Source organism: Perissodus microlepis, chromosome 18 (assembly GCF_051167445.1).
Source record: "Perissodus microlepis isolate ML-2025 ecotype Zambia chromosome 18, ASM5116744v1, whole genome shotgun sequence".
Taxonomy (NCBI): domain Eukaryota; kingdom Metazoa; phylum Chordata; class Actinopteri; order Cichliformes; family Cichlidae; genus Perissodus; species Perissodus microlepis.
Genome location: NC_140478.1, coordinates 16,131,422 through 16,152,045, shown reverse-complemented (window position 1 = coordinate 16,152,045; position 20,624 = coordinate 16,131,422). Strand labels below are relative to the sequence as shown.

Genomic DNA, 20,624 nt, shown 5'->3' with positions numbered 1-20,624 from the left:
GGATGTGATTCTTAATATAGTCCAACCTCCGAAGATGTTAAACCCCATATTTTTGCGTTTAATAGCATCTTTATATTCTAACCTTTTAACCAAAGTCCTTTCAGACTCAGAGTGTAGCCTGCTTCCACAGACTGCTTGTCACAAGATCCTCCATCCTCAGCTAGAGATAATATTAACTTTTCTTTTATTAACTATTAAGTTGAAGTTTTTTCACAATCCAAGACAAGGGTTTCTCTTTAAGGAAACATCATTTTCTCTATAAAAAAGTTCCATTAATATCTACAAAGGTGAGTCACATTGTCATCTCACATCACCCACATTGCCTCTATGTGGTCTTACTTGCTGTTAAACCATTAACCTGCTTATCACTGTCATCTTGATCAAAGATGGCACTTTCATCAAGTCTGTGGAATTTTGCTTCACACAGACTCTCGACTCCTTTTGCATTTTTTTCATACTTAATCAATGCGTAGCCACAATCTTCTCTTTTTAAAGCTGCTCTGGAGACGCGTTTGGATCTTTTTCGTACCCCGTCTCTCCACCACTGTTGAGATCATGAACGCACACAGGCACTGGTATCGTGAGGTCTATGTGATACAGAATTTCTGCTGACTGCACATGGCAGTAATGCATACTGACAACTTGTGAAGAATAATAAAAGGCAGCGGCTCACCAAGAAGAATACAGATGCAGGCCAGTGTAAACAATGCAGGTTTCATATGATGATTGATTGCAAAGAAAACTCCACAGGATGCCTGTAATCCTGGCAGTTCAGGAAAGGAGAAGTCAGTGTTGCCATGCTTATACATCCACGCATGGCTAATTAAATTCAAGTCCTCTTGCATTTGTTGCTGTGTCAGCTGGTACACTACTTCATATTCATTACATCATCTCCCGTCCAGGTCATACATTTTGACAACAGCATCTGCTACTATCATCCTTTTTCCATTTTCTTATTATGAACAGTCCCATCACATCTTCATCCTAACGGCGGGTAATCTCATTAGTTTCCCTTTTTATGACCAATTAATTCATTACTGCCACATGATTGTGGTTTTCTTTGACTCTCACCTTCCCCATCAAGATTACACCCAAGGCTAATTTTCTCAACTGTATTATAAACGGTCTGTTACATCATCGAGGACTGCTTTCATCCATCACTTAACGGCTTGTCTGTCATCTCCATAATGACAGCAACTGCCTGTTTTTTTTCCCATTAACATTTCGTGCTCATAGCAGGATTTTTGCCTGTCCTTGAAAGCTCCTCGGTGACCTCTAAACCCCCTCGTTCCTCCAGGAATCAGACCTGTAACCCACCTCTACTTATCAGAGGTGACTTCAGACTCTGTGTCAGTGGCGTGGAGCGCCCCAGCACCGCCCGCTGAACTCTTCATTCTGAGCTACAGCTCTGCCGACGGGACCGACACCTCTAAGGTGACACTGCATGGCTCCAAGACGAGGTCACTGATCCAGGGGCTGCTGCCGTCCACTCATTACACCGTCAGTCTAATCACAATACAGGGGGACGTTGCTTCAGAGCCCATTACAGCTTCACTCACTACAGGTGAGCTGCTTGAATGATGGAAAAAAAAGTTTGTAAGTGATGAAAATAGAGAAACTTCAGCAGCAAAATAAAGGTTTGTGACTTTGTGGGGGTCCCGTCCAAGTAGATATGCACACTTGGGGTCATAGTAATTTTGTTTGTCTATGTGTGGCAAGAGTACATGCATTTTTCTGCAACTCCAACCCAATGATTGTGAAATTTTTTAAAATGTAAATAGAATACAATCATTTGCAAAACCCATAAAGTTATATTAGAGAACACATGAAATGTTTTAACTGAGACATCCAGCAAAATGATGCTATTTCTATGACAAAGATGACCCAGGGGTGTTGAATCCTATATCAGACCCAAGAGTCCAGCAGCCAGTCTTCTCAACTCCCAGTCGTTTGTTGACTGTTGTGAAAAAAGAGTTGATGTTACACAGCACATTGTCTCACTTAAAGCATTTTATATTTTTTTTATGTTCTTCTGTGAATAAAATATGGCTTTGTGAGATTTACAAATCATTGTATTATGTTGTTATTTACGCAGCGTCCCAGTTCATTGGAAAGTGAAGAAAAAAGATGATCATCACAACTTCTTGAAGCTCAAAGTATCATTTTTAACTGGTTCTGTCTGGCCAACACTACAAAACCCCAAGGATCCTAAATATTCTGAGTCTAGTATTATTCAAGACAATCTCACACCACAGAAGCTCTAAATTAGCAATGCTTTGTATTTGTGCATGTAAAATGACATCGAGTTCCCAGCATTTATTTATTTGTTTTAGCTTGATCTACTTAACAATTAAGAAAGATTCAAACTCTAACCACCTTAATCATATTTATGAATGAGGGATACAATGTAAAAAACAGAGATGGGGAACAGGAAAGAAAGGATTTTGGGGGAGCAAAATATTGAATTAACATGTATGAGGTAGCGTGTAAAAGGAAAGAGAAAGAAAATTAGTTTAAGAAATGGAAATACAAAGTGATTTTAAATTAAATATGTATTTGCAGAAATGCTTTTTTAGGCTTTCATTTGCACAGCACCACAGCAGAATGACTTTTGTAATTAGAAACTGCCTTGGAGGCTTTTTTCTTTTTTTTCATTTTTCTCCTTTTTTTTCTGGTCAGATGTAGATGTAGAGATGCAGTGCCAAAAATAAAGGTTTTGCTCCTCTGTGCTATCAGATGGTTGAGGTTTGCACAGTTAAAGCTAACCTCAAACACCCTTTGAGAAAAAAACAAGTGGCTAACAAGTGTCAGCCTAATGGAGTGAAGGCCATGCAGTAGCAGAAAGGAGCAGTCTGCTTGTTTTGTTTTTCCTGTGTATTCACCCATTTAAGTATATTCTTGTCTTCTTTTTTTTTACATCTTAATTACAGTTTCTCTATCACTTCTCTCCATGTCTTATTAACCTATTTTACCTTCAGCGATGCCACCGCGACCCCTCGTTAATTAGTACAGTGTTTCTGTGTAATTTTTCTGCAGACTTTCTAAATTCCAGTTTAATTGGCAGATTATGAAAAGAAGCTCTCCCTCTCCCATTTGATTGCGACTGTGCTATTTACATCTCAGAGAGAAGAGAGATAAATGAATGAGAAGAGGGTCAGTATTATAACCTGCCAGAGAGTTTGACAATGAGCTGGAAGAAAGAGGATCGCTCTCTTTCTTTGTAGCGAGGGGGACAAAAGGAAGAGGATGAGACAAAAAAAATAATGGAGGGCTGGAGACAAATGGAGAAAATAGGAGAGCCAGCAGTAAACAATAGAGATGTTAACTTAGCATCGGTGACAGAAACACCTGCACATGCCGGTTTCAAACACCACCTTGGCAGCTTGGAGCCTTAGCTTTCTCGCTTTACATTCACGCACACACAAGAGGCAGATTTCCAGGGGGTGAGATTGGATGGGATGGGACAGATGTACACTATTTCTTGCACCGGTCTTTACGCTGTGATCATTTTAGCGCCCTGCTTTGATCTCACGTGTTTGAACGTGAGCATTGATGGGGGGATGCTTGTTGCCTTGAATCACTTGCTACACTTGGACTGTGCTGCATTAAGATTTAACCACAGTTTTACTTTATGGTCCAGCTCTGCTTTTGCTGACATAATGCAAAAGTGACTAGCTGTATATCTCTGCCTGCCCCCCCCCCCCAGGAACCTTTATAAGAGAATACATTTTTACAGCCATTATTCTTTGGTTCTTCATTTGCCAAAGCAAACGTAATTTGTAAAACATGCACGACTTGAATAAATGCAACTGTATTTCATGCGAGCAGACTTTAAATTAGTCCTCTTCCAAGAATTTGAAATTTCCTTCTCTCTGCGTGGGAATAATAGCCATAATTCTTCTCAAATCAGGGAAGAGAAAGTGTAGCAGTCGTCTACAAGTGCTCTTACCCATCGCCCACAACAGGAGATGGAAGCGATCTCTTAATCTTGATCTGTGTTTTTTTTGTTCCATTCTCGTACGTTCTTATTTTTCTTTCTTCACTGTCTAAATATCTTTCTTTTTTTTCCCTAGGATCTGTCAGGGCTTTAATTGTTTGTCTTCACCGTAACCTTTTCCGTGGCAGCTCAGTGGTCTGAGGAGACATATAAAACAGAATTTTGGCAGGGGAGGGGTCTCCTCTGTGTAAACCCTGCTCAGCCTCAACACTAACGGTTGTGTTTTTTTAGCTTGATGCTGCTCAGTTTCTCCTCGCTAATCTCTTGATGGTGTTTTGTTCGTAATAAAAATGTGCATTAAAAATTCACACAGTCTCGCAGACCCAAGGACAGCTCTGTTTATATGTAAATTTAATGAAGAGGACATTAAATGTGGACAAAACAAGGGTTACTGAACTACTCGGGCCTTCAAGGGCAGTCTTTCTTATAGATTTTCATGAAAATGACTGAATTAGCTTTGTAACCTTGCACATAACATGCTCCTATTATATGCTGGGGCTCATCCTTTTTTTTATACCATTTGAACCGCATGACAGTGTTTTCTTTCTCATCACACTTTTAGGCATGGACCCACCAAAAGAGATGATGGTGTCGGACGTCACCGAGGACGCCGTGACGATCTCTTGGATCAAACCGCTGGCTCCGTTTGAATACTATAAGCTGTCCTACCAGTCGGCCAGAGGTAGCGTGCACATAACTGCAAATGTTATTCTTAAGTGCATTTGAATAACACGCTATTTATTATATTAGCATACACAGAGCACACTGCTGTTCCTTGTTACAGTTAAATGAGCATGGCATTTGCTGTAGGAGGCTCCCTCTGATGTAAGATACATTTTGTAGCAGAGCACCGTGCCACACACCTAATTAATTATAACATTTTATCAGTGAAAGGTAATTGAAATTTTAATTAAAATTCCATATTTATTAAGTATTTTCCCTGTGATGCAAAAAAAAAGAAAAGAACAGCAGCTGGCTACGCTGCATACCCTGTACGTGAAGAAGGAGATGAGTGTGACAGTTCTGGTGTTCAGGTGCTGGCCTCTCTCTCGTGTCCCCTGCAGGTCGAGTAGACAGCGTGATGATTGACAGCGATGTTACAAACTACACCCTGTCCAGTCTGTTTCCTGCCACAGAATATGAGATCAGTCTCAAAGCTGTCAGCGGGAGTCAGGAGAGCAATGTTGTCAGCACTTCCGTCTTCACAGGTAGGAGCTAACCACAGAACCATTAGGTCCATATTGTTGTGGGGGCCCTTTGAGACCGGGTTTACTCATGCAGGAAGAACGTTGAGGAGACTCCGATGTCTTACACAGAAACAGTTAGTGCAGGAAACTCAGCCAAGGAGAACAGAGTGCGGTAGCTCAGGTGGACACATGTAAAGGTATTCAAGTGTGCTGAGCTGTTCTCCACATAGTGCCCTCTCTTTATATAAAACCTTACTGCATTGCGTGTTTGTTCTAGGTCTTAAATAGCTGCAAAGTATTTCTTAGACACCTAAAAAAAGAGCTGCTGTCTACTATAGTTCTACTATAATGTCTCAAGTAAGGCAACACTGTGAATGACTGGTAAGTGAGCAACCCCACCTCAGAGTGACACGACCTAAATTTCCCTCTGCAGAAAAATAAACGAATAAAAAGCTTCCACATTTTTGCAATAGTGAAAGACATACCTAAACATCAATTGTTATTCATATACACAATTGTTTTTCTCTTGTCAGCTTTTATGCATGTACTGTAGTTAGGTGCCTGTGCAAAGGATGATGTTACTAACCTTTAATGTTCTGGTAAGCCCATTGTTTCTCCAGCTAGCAGCAGCATCCATCGCCAGGCAGATACCCATACAGTCTTTATCCCGTCTCCTATGAAGATATGTTGGCTAACAGCAAACACACTGAGTATAGTGAGTTAAGTATAAAAGCAAAGCAAACTGAGCAGTAATGGACTGAAACAGGTTAAATTAAAGGTAGGCCACTAATGACCATGTTTATAGTCAATTTATCAACACCAGAGTTATCATAGTTTGTTATTATCTAATTATTATTATTTTCTCTTTTTTAATTGAGACTTTTCTTCTTAACTTCAGACAGTTTCCAGAGTGGATTTCATAATTTCAGTTTAGTTTTTATTGTTTGATTAAATTATTATTGTGTAGAGGCCATAATGAATTTTTATTATAATAAACTTTTCGAATCGTTAGTATTCGATTAACTATAATATTCTGATCTAGACATTGTTGTCCTTAATTAATATTAAGAGAACCAATCACAGCTGCGTTTCTGAAATCGAATTGTTTACTTTTTTTTTCTCCTAAAAAAGGAAACAGTAAATTAAAAAATGAGTCAATCAAAGTCAGATAATCTTTAAAATAGTTGACGTTTAATTTTCTGAACATCACCTCGCAGGTTAGTGGTATTTTGTTCTCCTCTGAGGTCATAAAATCACAGTGCTGACAGTTCTCGAATAAAGTAAGTCTTGCTGTGAGAGGGCAGCAGAAGGACAAATGTTTGCCATGTAAAATAAATGAAGAGTTCCTCCCCTGCTAGACTATAGGGTCAATTGCTCTGTCCACAGCTATAACAGCTGTGTTAAAAACGAGCAGCAGGCTAAAATGCACACACAAGTATGCACACAATCCAAGGGTGAAGCTCATGTTGTAGACGGTGCAGTCTCTGCCGCTGCAACAGATGAAAGCGTCCACTCCGTGACCCAGTAATTGGTAACCTGCTCCCATCTCCATCTCACTGTCTTCTATCTCTCTGGCTGCTCTCCTGCCTCCTATCTCTTTATCCTTTGACTTGCTTCAGTCTTTTAGCACTGTGATGTCTCTCTCTGTCTCGCCCATTCTGCCTCGATTTCCTCCCCTCCTCCTCCCTCCGTCTTCTCTGCCCTACCTCCCTCCTTTGTTGTGTCTTCAGAATTTAATGAAATCAAAGGTCTTGTGTTTTCATGCTTTCAAAATTAGCACCAAATCATCAGTTAGGTAAAAATAAAACCTCGCCGTTGCACACACGTGTGACAATGAGATACTGTTCTTCTCTGAAGAATTCCGCTAACCTGAGATCAACACACTCTCCCAGTGCTGTATTCAAAATGCTCGGTGTACATGCGAGAGAGGGGAAAGCGAAAGCCGAGGAGAGCGCAGAATTGGAGCGGGAACAGGCGAGTAGAAGGTGTGTTTGCATACCAATGAGACCCGATTCACCTGGAGCGGCAAGGTTCAAGAATCCAGTAAGAAAAAAGAAGCTGAAAGAGACCCTTTCCCTTGTTTTCTCTTTCTCCTCCCTGCCTCGCTTCCTGCCTCCTCCTGTTCTTTATTATCAGCGCCTTCTTCCAACAATCCCAGCGTGCGTACAATGAGCAGAGACGGTGGGGCTGTAATAGCCTGAAAAGAACATAACTACAAAGTCAAGCTTGTTAGAAATGGTAAACAACATTTTCCTCACATCCAAGAATGCTCAACCAGGGACACTTTTACACTGCTTTCAACAACAATACATAAACAAGGGATTTGAAAGCGTAATCCAACACTGCCTGGCCAAGTATGTAATAACTTGGGTAACGCTGCAATTTCGACTTACTTCACATCCGTAATCAATTACTGTGCGAAGGGCTGAGAAAGCAGGGAACCATATTTCATTTTGCAAGCGCAGCAGGTACTGCTAATCTAAGATGAATTTGGCGGGGGTGACACTAAATGGACTGTGTGAAGGCCTGTTTAAGGGCTAATGACGGTGCTCATTAGCAAAGTGTCAGGACCCCCAGTAAAGTATTACTCTTCCCAAAACTGAAGTTTGTGGAAAGTCCATTAACATCCTCCCTGCCAGCTGCGTTAAGAGAAAACAGAGGAGGGGAATGCACTTGCATTTTTAATTGAAATGTGCTTTAAATAGTCCACACAATACCAAATAACACTTAATGAACATCAGAGATAACACATAAATTAACAGAAAAACAAAAGGCATAATGCCAGGCATGCAGAGGAAATGGTAAATACAAAAATGGAAAAAATTTGACTAAAAAGTGTAATGAAAATAAAGGAAAGGAAAAGAGAAAGTAGGTTTTTATTCTTTTTTTTTTTCATCAAAAGTGGATTAGGATCACCAAAAAAAGAAATGGCACAGAAATAGTTAACAGTCGGTAACTAGCTAACTGACTGTTACATGTTTGTTTGCTAAGAAACAGTTCTCGAGTAGGGATTGCAATAATGTGCAGCTCCACAAAACAGAGAACTCACTTTATCAGCAGGACAGTTACCGCTATGCTAATGTTATGATAATTATTATTTTCTGTGAATTTACATAATGATCCTTATCTTAAAGACTCCTTTAGGTTCAGCTACTAAGTGCCACAAAACCAGTAATTAATCTTTACTTAATGATTGGGCGTAATGACTGGTCTCACATTTTAAATGACTGTGTGAGTGAGCATTTTACCTACACTTGAAACACACTCAACATCCAACATCATCAGTCAGCCGGTATCCCTGCGGCTCTAAAACACCACAGATTATATGCAGCAAAAACACTGTTTATGTGTCTAAATATTTGTGCGCCTTCTGAGTATTAACGCGACACCACGAGCACGCATATACACGTTCAGCGTAGCTCCGAGGTTAATGTGTAGAGCATGCTGCTTTCTTTTGCTTTGCCACAATAATGAGAGGGTGTGCAGAGATTTACTGGAGAGTAACATCACCCTTTGTGTCTTACTGGCTTTAACGGCCACAGTCGCAATACAACGCAGGCTGACCTCTTGACCAAGCGGCACAGCTGGAGTGTTTCTGAAATGTCCTACGTTGTGAATTACACACTAATAATGAGCTGAGAGCATATTTTCTGCATGTAACAGCAAGCTGAACGCCCTAAATAAAACGTATAACATCGACTTAGAACATCAAACTTCAATCATCTCCTCACCAGGACTGCTGCAGGTCTATCAGATATTGCTGTGTTTGTGTTGTTCCTACAGTGCCATAATTAAGATCTGAAAAATATGGTAATAAGAGAAGAAGAAATGGTTTCTAGCAACTGGTTTGCTGTGTGAAACTCTATATTTTTCACCCTGAATCATAGTAGTTTTGTTGCCTAAATCTAACCAAACAGTGGAAAAGAAATAAGCAGGTAAAAAGGAAAAAATATTGGGAGAAAAATAAGTCTAAAAATAATATGTTGCCTTTCTTATCTCTTAGATGAAAGCTTTATCCTTGAGCCATTCAGCTACATCAGTATGGTCCCTTCTGAGGATATTTGGCATGGATATCAACTGTCTGCTTATCCAGATATCATGGATGCAAAGAAAGTTCTGAAAAAATAGCCACTGTTCCCAAGGCTGAGTCAGAAGATGAGCCAATAAATCATCGTAGTACGACACATACTGTACATAATAAATAAAAAGTTGTGATCAAATCATTTTCTGCAATCATATAATGGCCTGCATTTATATTCCCACTGGGCCTTGACTTCCAGATCTGAGTGAAAGTATATAGATAGCCTGAGCCTGTAATTCACCCATGCAATCAGTAGATGCAGTATGATGATTGAATTATCGCAGCTCTTGATGAAGGAGGATGACCTGTTTATTTTTTTCTATTTTGGCCATCTCTACTCTATCTCCATTGCCAATCTAATTGACTTGGCAAGGCTCCATTAAATTCACTTAAACCTTTTTGCAATTAAAGTAATGATTTTAATCAGGTTCGTCCATCTATTGCAGTGATGAGAAAGAGCACAATTCTTTTTTTTATTATTCTGATGAGGGCAGGGCAACATTAATTACCTCATCTGGGCAGAGATTGGGATCACTCGCAGTGTTCTGTGTTCTCCTGCCACGCTCTCCGCTGTGCCAAAATAACATGCCTGAGGAGAAATTGGGGTTGAAGCACTGAGGTTAAAGGTATAATTAAATTCAAACTCAATTTTGGCATGTCCAGCAGTCTGAGAACAAAATTAGGGAGAGGGTGCGAAACAGGAGGCCTAAGAGAATATGAAACTTTCGCATCACGGTGAAGTCACCATTAATCAGCATTCTTGCAAAGTTTTCTTGTCTCTGCAATTCATATGAATATATATCTCGTTGTTGTCAGTCTAATTAATAATTTAGGTGTGTCTCCAATTGAATTTCACACAGTGTTCAAAATACAAAGCTCTCTGCATATGAAGGGAAATATGACACAGCTTGTTAATTTGTGAACAATTCAGTGATAAGTTATTTTCCATTAAAAGCGGTGATTGACAGAGTCAATTTTCCTTTTTCTTTTATTTGCTCTGAGCTTACTGGGTGAGAAATCCAGTGACAGCCAGCAGCTAAGAGATACATGAAGCTATATGAAGAACTTTGTTATGTGATACAAAAAGTAGTGTAGCAGTCTCCTGGTTTAGCTATGCACAGTAATATAAAAAAGATCCTTAATTTCTACTAGGAAATCGGGAGTTTATGGAAACATATTAGCCAAGCTTTTTTTTCCACTTCTTTAAATAGACTTCAGGAATAGTTCTCCAGGCTTCTTGAAGGACATTGAAAACTCCTCTTTGAACATTGGCTGCCTTTTATTCTATTCTCTGTCAATCCACGATTGATTTTGTTCCATACACTTTTGACAACAAGGTATAAACAAGGTATACTTTTACTGCATTGGCCTTGTGTTTGGGATCATTGTCATTCAGAAATGAAATTAATGCCAATCAGATGCTTTTAGGATGGTACTGCATGGTAGATCAAAATCTGATTATGCTTTTCTGCGTTTATAATTACATCAATTTTGATAAGATCCAACACCACTTGCTAAAATGCAGCCCCAAACAATGACAGAGACTTCACCGTGTTTTACAGATGACTGTAGATACTCACTGATGTACATCTATCCTGACCTTTTTTATACATATTGATGATGACTTTTGATGATGACAAAAATTTGGATTCATCGCTCCATAAGACCTTTTCTATTCTGGCATTCCTCAGCCTTTTTCCCCACATTTCCCGTAAGAATGGCTTAACTGAAGACTCATTTGAAGTGTAGATGAAGCAGCTGAAGGGCTAGATACAGCTCTCAGGTCCAGGGTCAGATTTTTGCTGGATTTCTTTCTTATTTCTTGAGGACATGACTTTCAAATACTCCTGATTGGCTGTAGATCTTTTTTGGGGGCATGTCACTTCTTTTGTCATCCTCTTGTCCACTTTCTTCTGATTTTTTTGAAACAAATTATGTATTTTTACAACAGGTTTCTAGACACAAAAAGGCCAATTTAAAAATTTAAAAGGGTTCTTTGCTAAGTTCTCTGTTATGTGTTATGCTCTCTGTTTCTCTCGCCTCTTGACTTGGGTGCCTATTTTTTCCTCAAATGATTTATAGATCACTGTTAAGCAAGTTGACAAAAAATTGTATAGATTTGCACACGTTACAAACAAACAAGATCATTTCGACAATGTATAGCAAACATGTTGTATTTGTCTGCAATGAGCGGACCGCTGTCATTCTTGGTTGTGATCCACAGCTGTCAATTTATCTGTGTAGCACTGACACAATATCTCATAAATGATGGGGAAGACGTTCAAAGAGCCTGATATTATCTTTTGTTTAACTGTTGTGTTCATTCTTGTCTTGTATTGCAAACATAGCGATGGATATGCCGTCGGAGTTGACGGCCCTCAACATCACCCCTCAAGGAGCCCTGCTGAGGTGGAATCCACCCGTGTCCAATGTTGACAACTACGTGGTGACTCTCACACACAACCAGGGTGAGTGTGCATTCATTTGCTTGATTTGATGTTGGAAAGTCAGTGAAAGGACACCAATTAGATAACACTGTGACTACTTCACATTAAAACACATGAAAACATTAGCTTATACTTCCTTACGTTGACAAAATTACTGTAGTGCCCATCTACACACACAGAGTCACACACATACACACACACACACACACACATATATATATAGTAGTACTGTAGTAGTGGCAGCATACAGTGCAATGAGAGTCATCGGTTGCATGTGAAGATGTGACAGGTACCATCACAGTTTTCCCATTAAGAAGTGAGATCAGTGCGATGAGTCCTTTGAGGCAATATAGATCCATTTGTCTTGCTTTCAGAACAGTTCATTACGCTTGGTTAAACTGCTTAGCCTTGGCAAAAACAATGCAGTTACTAGGCAGCATGCATTTCTGATGCAGCCCATTTCTTCAGCATCTGACAGCCATATCCAGACAGGTAAAAGATAGCCATATTGCTTGGCCCCTCAGAGCCAGTCTATAATTTGCTCCCTGAACCAAGTGGATGACTGCCAAGCAGCAGTAGGTACAGATATGGCTTGAAGACACTTGACATGCACACAACTAGAGCGCTGATATGTGTAGGTATAAAAGGTTTCCAAGAAATTGGATATTGTTTTACTAATAGGTCAATACAACACTCAACCAGTGTTATCTCATGCTGTTGTTATTTTTATAAACTGTCTGGGGAAAATGTAATGGGAAGCATCTTTCTCATTTGCACATGGCCACGCCTGGAGTTATCCAGAGAAATTTGTATTACTCAGCTGTCAGAGTCTGAGTGTAAATTACACTCTGACTGACTGGATTGCAGCCAGATCATCACAGATATGGAGACAGCATCTATATGCTGGACACATATTTGGAAACCAGCCCCAACCAGGGTTTAGAGAAGTGCAGTGTAAGTTGTGGACAAATTCCCTTGAGTGTTAATATACTAAACCAGGGTCAATAGTTAAATATTTCATTGTGCATTGTCCTGCATGACAAAATAGTTTTTATTGATGGAAACACCCACATAAAATAAAATCCAAGCCATCGTGGTATCAGAGATTAATGGTATCACATGGACTACGAATAATATATACCTGTCTACTGTAATGTTTTAGATTAATTAAAATGCATCAGTGCTCTTGTGATGTTTCTGTATATAAAAGGATGAAGGAGAGACTGAAAAAGGTTCAAAATATCCAGAACTGCATTTATAAGATGCTTCAGAACATCGTGTAGATGACCTTTCATCATTGCCACCTTAATTTAATACTCCACAACCACAAATACTGCCAGTGAGCCTCTGAATGTGGCATTGTTTTTGTATTATTATCTTTCTTAGCATGCGCACAGTGTCTTACATGGTTTCATAATATTAAAGTAAATAAGAGCTCTCTTAATACTGAATGTGTAATGTGTAAATCACTACACCATGGAGCCACACAGTTAGGAACAGAAAAATATAAAGTGCAATAAAAATTAAAATGAAATATTTCCAAGTTAAAATATTACTATGTACAATGTAGAAGAGAAAATAGTCCAGGTGTCACAAGGCGGAGTTATAAACTTTGATGTTTTCTGCAATCTTTTTAGGATGGTCTAAATGTAGTAAACATTCATGTGTTTTCTGTGTTCTGTTTTTCATTTTCTAGTAACGGCTGATACTTTCCTCGTGGAAGGCAACAAGCAGGAACTGCAGCTGTCCAACCTCAAGCCAAGCACCACGTACTCTGTAGCCCTCTACGGCACCAAAGGACCGCTTACAAGTGGCACCGTCATCACCAACCTCCAAACCCGTATGTATCCGTTCGATTCAGCTAGTACAGTGGGCAGCTGACTCAGCAGCTAGCACTGCCGTCTGCAGAGCGTTCTTCCAGGCCTGAGTTTAGCCTACTGGGTCTGTGCGGGTGTCCTGGGCACATACGGTTTTATTTATAGCAAAAACTATCGTTATGTTAATTGTTAATTTTTCTGATACTTTTTTAATGACCAAGGGCAGCTGCTGCACTACCCTTGAAAAGTTGCAATGGATCATTCACCCCTCAATGGGGATTAATAGAATTCAAAATAATCAGCAGTACTATTTCTTACAAAAAATATATATAATTAATTATAGTTAACAGAGAAAACTGCTAGTGCATATCAATTTAATAAGTGAGCAAAATGGCAAAAACAAAATACTCATGCCACTGTTTTTCCTATTAATTGGTAACTAGATGGCAAGAAGGTGGGTCTTATATAATTCAGGCCTGTCACAGACTGACGCCTTAATGAAAGAAGAAGCAGTTATGTTATGTTATGTCGAACCCATAAAGGATAAAGAATACAGTGTCAGTTGGTTTAATTTCTGTCTGCATTAATATAGTTACACAGTAATGTGATTACTATTATTGGCACCTGCTGTATGAAACTATAGGAAAATATGACAATCAATATCAAGTAAAAAAAAAAAAAAAAAAAAAAAAAAATATATATATATATATATATATATATATATATATATATATATATATATATATATATATATATATAATAAGAAAAAAACTACAACTGCATAACGAATGTTCCCTGAGGGATAGAAACAAGGTATACCACATCAGTATGTGCATTGGATCCTTGCAAGACCTGAAAAATTAACTTCAACGTGCCTGTCAAGGCCAATGAGAGTGTTGCTGGCACAAGAGGCTTCGCCCTCCCTAAGGGGTATTAAAGATGCTGCACAGTCTCATCTCCTCAATCTACACTGCACTTCACAGGCTCCTTAGGCAGTAAGGAGCAGACTTGTGTTATATCTAGTTTCCGTCCCTCACTTGTGTTATATCTAGTTTCCGTCCCTCATTGGTTATATGCATAACACCCAGTCCCCTTTCAGTTGCAACCAGTGATACCCAGGCAGATAGATTAGGATGACTTGGCCCTAAATCAGCAGCTGTAGCAACAAGTTGTGTGAGTAAAGGAGGTGAACACATCCACAGTGGCCAAATCGTTTCTGTATCTGTTCTCCGTGCACCGCATTCTTTCTCTGGAAGGAGCTGAAATCCATTCAGTGGTTTAGAACTCTCAGTTTATGAGGCGCCTTTAGGGATAGCAGCTTATAGCACCATATTTAAATAGGCTGACAGAGAGAAAGAGAGAGCGGGGCAAAGGGCAGTTTATCCTAACACTGAATATATGTGAATATGGGGGTATTGTCACGATCTACATCGTGGTGCAGAAATAAAAATTGCAGTGGGATTGAGGCTGTAAAAATGCCTCAGCTCTAACGGAGTGATATACTACCTTTCCTCGTCCTGCCAAACAAAATTCACATATTTGTTTTTGCACAGCCCTGCCCTGCATGTTCATGTTGAAAGGAACTTTGTCTCTCCAAAAGAAGCAGTGTGGTCAGGCAGTGTGGACTGCCTGACCACACTGGGATAACCATGCATTATTAATTACAGAGTCCAACTTCAACTCTGGAAAGAAACTTTCTAACTGGGAGGAAGATGGTATTTCTCTTGGTTTGAACCTCAGAGATTGTAAATCTATTATCAGCAGGACTGCGTGAGTGCTGGCTGGATGAGCCAATTCTCCCAAATCAATAGCTCATAGAGGTAGTTCAGGGGCCAGAAGCCCTCTGTCATGATGGGTGCCGACGATGCCTTGAGCCACAAGCAAGACTCCGAATGAGAGAGCACAATATTTTTATGCCGTTATCCAGTACACAAAAGGACTGCTTCGATGAAATTAGGACTTGCAATGAAAATAAGGTTCTTTCAAATCTAACCAGCTCCTTGTGCACGGTGACTCCAACCCCCTGACATGTAGTTAGCATTCTGAACTGAAAGTATTTATTTAACATGGTTATCTCATGGCTCAGAGGACTCTTTCAAAATAATGAAATAGTAGCTGTGGGTCTTTGGAGTGGGAACTATTGGAACCTATTCTCCAGCAGAGTTTAGATTTCTTCCCTCACCTCAGGAGCAAAAGTTGATTGCGCTGTTGACATGGTAATGCCAGGTGCCTGTTCAGTTGAAGTATCCTTGGACTATAGATCCTGCCATGCACTGTGCGGTGCACACATGGAACAAAGGTGCCCTCTCAGAAAGTCTGCCTTTTGTGGACAAGAACTGTCACTGTTGGATAGCGAGGACCATCAACAAGAAGAAGAGAAAGAACCCAAAGCTTTGAATTGAACCTCCCTATTGCTCTGGTCAGCAGAGGCTCCACCCTCGAACCCCACAGCACCCAAAGAATTCACTGCTGCCTGATGCCAGACACTCGAGGACCCAGTCCTCCCGTGTCAGTGTGATGGCTGTTTTGGTGGCTCAAGGGTGTAACATTAGCACCATAATATTAGAACGGTGGCTTTAACCTTTTAACTGAAACCAAGCAGAGCCTTTTGCTTGATGAACTTAAGATGTAAAACCAATGCTTACTATCTAAAAGAAAAACAACAGTAAAAACTGGACTGTTTTGAACTGGTCAGCAATGAGTCCTGATGTTAATGGCACTAAAACCAGAGACATGAAATCTGCCAATGAAGAAAGGAATTCTGTAGACATTTAAGAGCTCGAATACAGTGGAAAGTAAGAGGGGGAGAAACTACCAGCTGACAGGTGCAAGAAGTCATCAGTGTTGTTTATACAGCTCACTGCATTCTTGCCTTTTAGGGCTCCAAGATCACTGCTGTTGGATGAAGGCAATGCTGGCTGGCAAACTCACCTGCGTATCAAAGTCACACTAGCTGCAGAAGCTCTGATGGGTGAACAAGCAACACAAAAACAATATTGAAAAGAGGGAATTCTGTCTTTTTACAGCCCTCATGATATGTTTACCCTAAAATCTGCTCCTTTGTATCAGGATTATAACATTAAACTTTATCTGCACCATCTGCTGCTTTGATATCCCACCCACCCCCATTCATTGCAAACACAAATCTGCTCCAACTTAAGAAATATGATTTAACAATAAGTAGCTGTAATGTTTAAATAATTCAGTATTTACTGCAGTATGTTTTTCTTGCCTTATTCATATTCTGCGCACTAAATCCTGACAAATAACCAAAGTTATTGACTTACTTATGCTGATGTTACCTATTTGTTACAATGGTATTACCCACTTTGTACCACTCTTGTAAAGGGCTACCAAATTTTCTATCATGACAGGTTTTTTTGCATGCATGCATCAAAGTTTGGAATAAAAAGACTAACAGCAAGAATTTCAGGCATACTTAATATTGTGATGGATTGTTTCACAGTGCCAGTCAGGTGTATGTACACCTTTATTACATAATTTCCTCAGGGATTAATAATGTATTCTGATACTGATTTAAATAGCTTTGATTCTTTTTCAAACCTGCTGCAGAGAGTCTGTATTCTGCCTGACGGTAGATGTGGTGAAACAGTCGTTATGTGATGAGGATTAAACTCATCCCTGCTCCACCTCCACCTGTCCCCCACAGTAAATTCACGTTTGTCGCCTGCTCCACTGAAAGGAAAGTTAGGGGTGAAGGAATTGTTCTAGTTTAGCTGAGTTGCAACTCTGTAAACTTAGATTTTTCTTCCAGGGGAAAAAAAATAAAAAAATAGTCAGCAGAGGAGTTCGCATCCCCTATGGGATATGAGCACCAGAGATGCCTGTCCTGCACTGCAGCAGATACGAACTACTGGAAATGGAAACAAGCTCTGACAATGTATGAGAGCAAGGCTCCAGACACCTCAAAACATATATGTGGGCTCAGGAAAATTAGGTGTGCCTGCATCCATGTCAATGCGGCGTATGCATATAGTAACTCATACATAAACAAATGTTCTTGGCAGTTTAAGGTGCTTCTAATTTTGAAACAGGAGCTCTGCTTGTGCATCACGTACCTCTGCTTCTCGAGAAAACAAAACAAGAAGGATGGAAACGTGCGCTCCTGCCCCGGTTAGAATCCCTCATATAATAGAAGCTGGGAAATTGCTGTGATCCAGGCAACGCCACGGAGTGAGCGAAGAGGACAAGGATTTTGTTTTGTTTTGAATGTCTTGTCTTATTGGATTAAGAAAACGGTCGGGTGCTTCCCTTTGTTGGTGTCCTTCTCTGAGTGGAACAGACTAAATGTATTCTTGCTGTGCCAATCTGGAGGAAATATTCTCAGGTGGGGAAGACAGAAAAGAGGAAAAGGCATTTGCAGAGGACTCGGTGTATTCATTCAGAAATGTATTTGATCTATTCTGTCCTACATTAAAAGAGCATAAAGCCACAGAAATTAGCAAAGCTGAATTCTGTTAAATTTGTAGATGAGAAAATAGGTTTCTTCCTTCTCTTTTCTACTGTATTTCTGTTCTGTCCACTTATATATCCACTGCTTTTTCTCTTGAGTTTTGCCCGAATTCACAAAGGGACTAAAATCAATTTGAGTTTTTGACAGTGTCGGCCTCCCAGTGCACACGTACTGTATACAGTAGGCTCTATTCACACAGCTGTGTGCTGTGTGGCCCTGTGAGCTCTCAAACGCACAACAATTAAGTCTTCTGCCTTCCAGGACTGATGATGACATGTCTCAGCAGGGGGAGCCTCAGTCAACCTCATCTTCAAAGAGCTCTTCCAGTGTTGTTAATTAAACTTCCTAATTGAAACCTTAAAGCGCGGTTCTGTTCCTCTCTCACAGCTTGCATTCTCGCGCTGTTGCACTCCAGCCGAAAATGTCAAGTTGAGAATGAGCTGGGAGAAAAGATGAGACCCTTGATTGTTTTGGTCAGCTACTCCGGCTTTGGATCTATTGCTGTGCCACCCTGCCTACTCCCGTTATCTTTTTTTCCTGCTTTTTTCTTTTGTTTTGAATACTTTGTTCTTGTGTCTGTCTACTTGATCACAGGGTTGAGAATTACTGCTCTGTGTATTTTTTATGCAGTAAGCCTGTGAGTAGGTTTTGTCTAGAGCACAAATACTGCTGACTAAAATGTTTTACACAAAAAGATCATACTGTTAAATTTGTAAAGGTACTCTCACGTTGCACTCATAGATATATAGATTAGCGTGGAATTAAATAAGTTAACAAGTTCTTTTAAACTAAGAATGAATCCATAAAGGTTCAAATAGAAGCTGCAGTTCCTGTCTAACTGATACAAACACATATACATGTCCAAAAGGTCAGTAAAAGTTCTAGATGTCAGGTTTTCACTTTTCTTCTATGCCTGCTGAGCACAGCACAGACAGAAGTGTGGAAAAAGAGATGAGGCTCATCCACAGTTAATATTTATTTAATCATTTATTTATTTTTTTCGGGTGGTGGCACAGTACTTTTTGGATTCCCCAAGCCTGTTAACCACAGATGAAAGTTTTTTGTTGTCAGAAGAGGCAGTTTTGGCTCCCCACAGGCAGATATTTAAGCTAAAAGGCTAGAAAATAAGGGATTTTGCTGAAGGTGGCCGCATAAGCCTGTAGGTTGCAGCACCGGGACTTTTCTCTCAGATGTGTCTGAACCCGCTAGCTGAGAAGAGCTTGGCACGTTTCTCAAGCAGCAGTAATCCTTGCTGCAGGCAGCTCTGGTTTATACTGTAGTTCTTCACCGAGTGCCGCTATTACACAACCGTAATCTTTATTCTTCAGGCAAATGATGCATTTTTGACAGTTTTATCGTCTTGCTTCCTCAAAAGCCTGCACTGTTAAATGTTTTATGGGAAAATAGAACATCGTATATATTGTATATTGTGTTTTTAGTATAATATCTAATAATATGCACTAAAGCCGTCAAGACATCCTTTTCTTGTCGTTTAAATATTGTCCGTGCATCATAAATGATTTGTTAACAGACAGAAATGCTGCTTTTCATCTCAGCTGGTTAGAGGGAATGGATGTGTTTGATTGACAGCAGCCTGCAGACTTTCCGAGTGTCTTTGCTCCACAGTAGGACACAAAATACTCACATCTAGTGAATTTTGCAAGTTTGTTTACTTTTCAAGTTCCACCAGCTGACCAGCTAATTGGCAATACATCCTGCAAACTGACTTTAATGGAGCACCTTTTGCCATAAGGTGTTTGTTTCAGTTTATATCCTTAAAGAAGCCACACGTGTGTTCTTGTTTAATAGTTAGATAAGAAAAAGACTTGAGCAGAAAAGCTAACATTAGTTATTCAAGGTGTTTAGTCCTTGTGTTGTGCAGCAGGTTGCTGTCTGGCTCAGTGTGACTGATTTGCATACGAAGGCAAAACTGGGGTGTGAGCAATTGTGAAAACAAAAGATATGACATACACATTTATTTTATTTCCAAATGTTTTTGTTCTCCAAAAGGAAACTGAGAAAAAAGTGACTGACCGGGCACGTATGTATACCGGAGTAGACAGTTGGACTTTAAAAGATAATAACACAGTGTTGTCTTGGCCATCATCGCTCCATCTGTGAGTTTTATCCAAGTAGCATTTGCTTACATTTGACTTCATAAACACAAATGAATGGCCTATACATCATCCAGACACTATCACTCACTCGTAAACTGGCACAAGGATGCGATATCCACTCAAAAAAAGAAGAGTAACTTCCTCCCTCTTGTCTCATTGCAACAAATTGCTGGTGCCCATGCTGCCCTTCCCATCTGCCGCTCTGTGTGTGCTTATTTTTTTTCCTCCTCTGGAATTGTTTACAACGTGTGTTAATGAGTCATTAGATGTAGCCAAACCTATTCATCCCAATCCCATTGTTCAAACCTCGTCATCCAAAGATAGAGCGCCAGAGCTGCCAGGAACTGTGAAACACCTGCTCGGCCGCACTCCATGCAAAGGTTTAATTGGAGGGAGAGCCTGAAAGAGAGAGAGACAAGGGGACAGATTTAGCTGGAGACGGAAGAGAAAGGGGAGAATAAAGACAAGCTAAATGATGGTTGTTATATTTCTATGAATCAGAAG

The 20,624-nt window shown here is 39.9% G+C and overlaps 1 protein-coding gene across 3 annotated transcripts in view; it reads left to right on the top strand.

Moving 5' to 3' along the window:
* tnr (tenascin R (restrictin, janusin)) overlaps positions 1 to 20,624 on the top strand; it is a 195,969-nt gene that overhangs the window by 150,227 nt on the left and 25,118 nt on the right. For 2 of the 3 annotated variants that reach the window (XM_084913140.1, XM_084913139.1), the window contains exons 20-24: positions 1,298 to 1,564; positions 4,560 to 4,679; positions 5,062 to 5,205; positions 11,614 to 11,733; positions 13,409 to 13,552. In XM_084913140.1, the coding sequence (XP_084769266.1) occupies positions 1,298 to 1,564; positions 4,560 to 4,679; positions 5,062 to 5,205; positions 11,614 to 11,733; positions 13,409 to 13,552 (795 nt within the window). The remainder of the gene's footprint in view (positions 1 to 1,297; positions 1,565 to 4,559; positions 4,680 to 5,061; positions 5,206 to 11,613; positions 11,734 to 13,408; positions 13,553 to 20,624) is intronic. The other variant, XM_084913141.1, reaches the window with a different exon arrangement.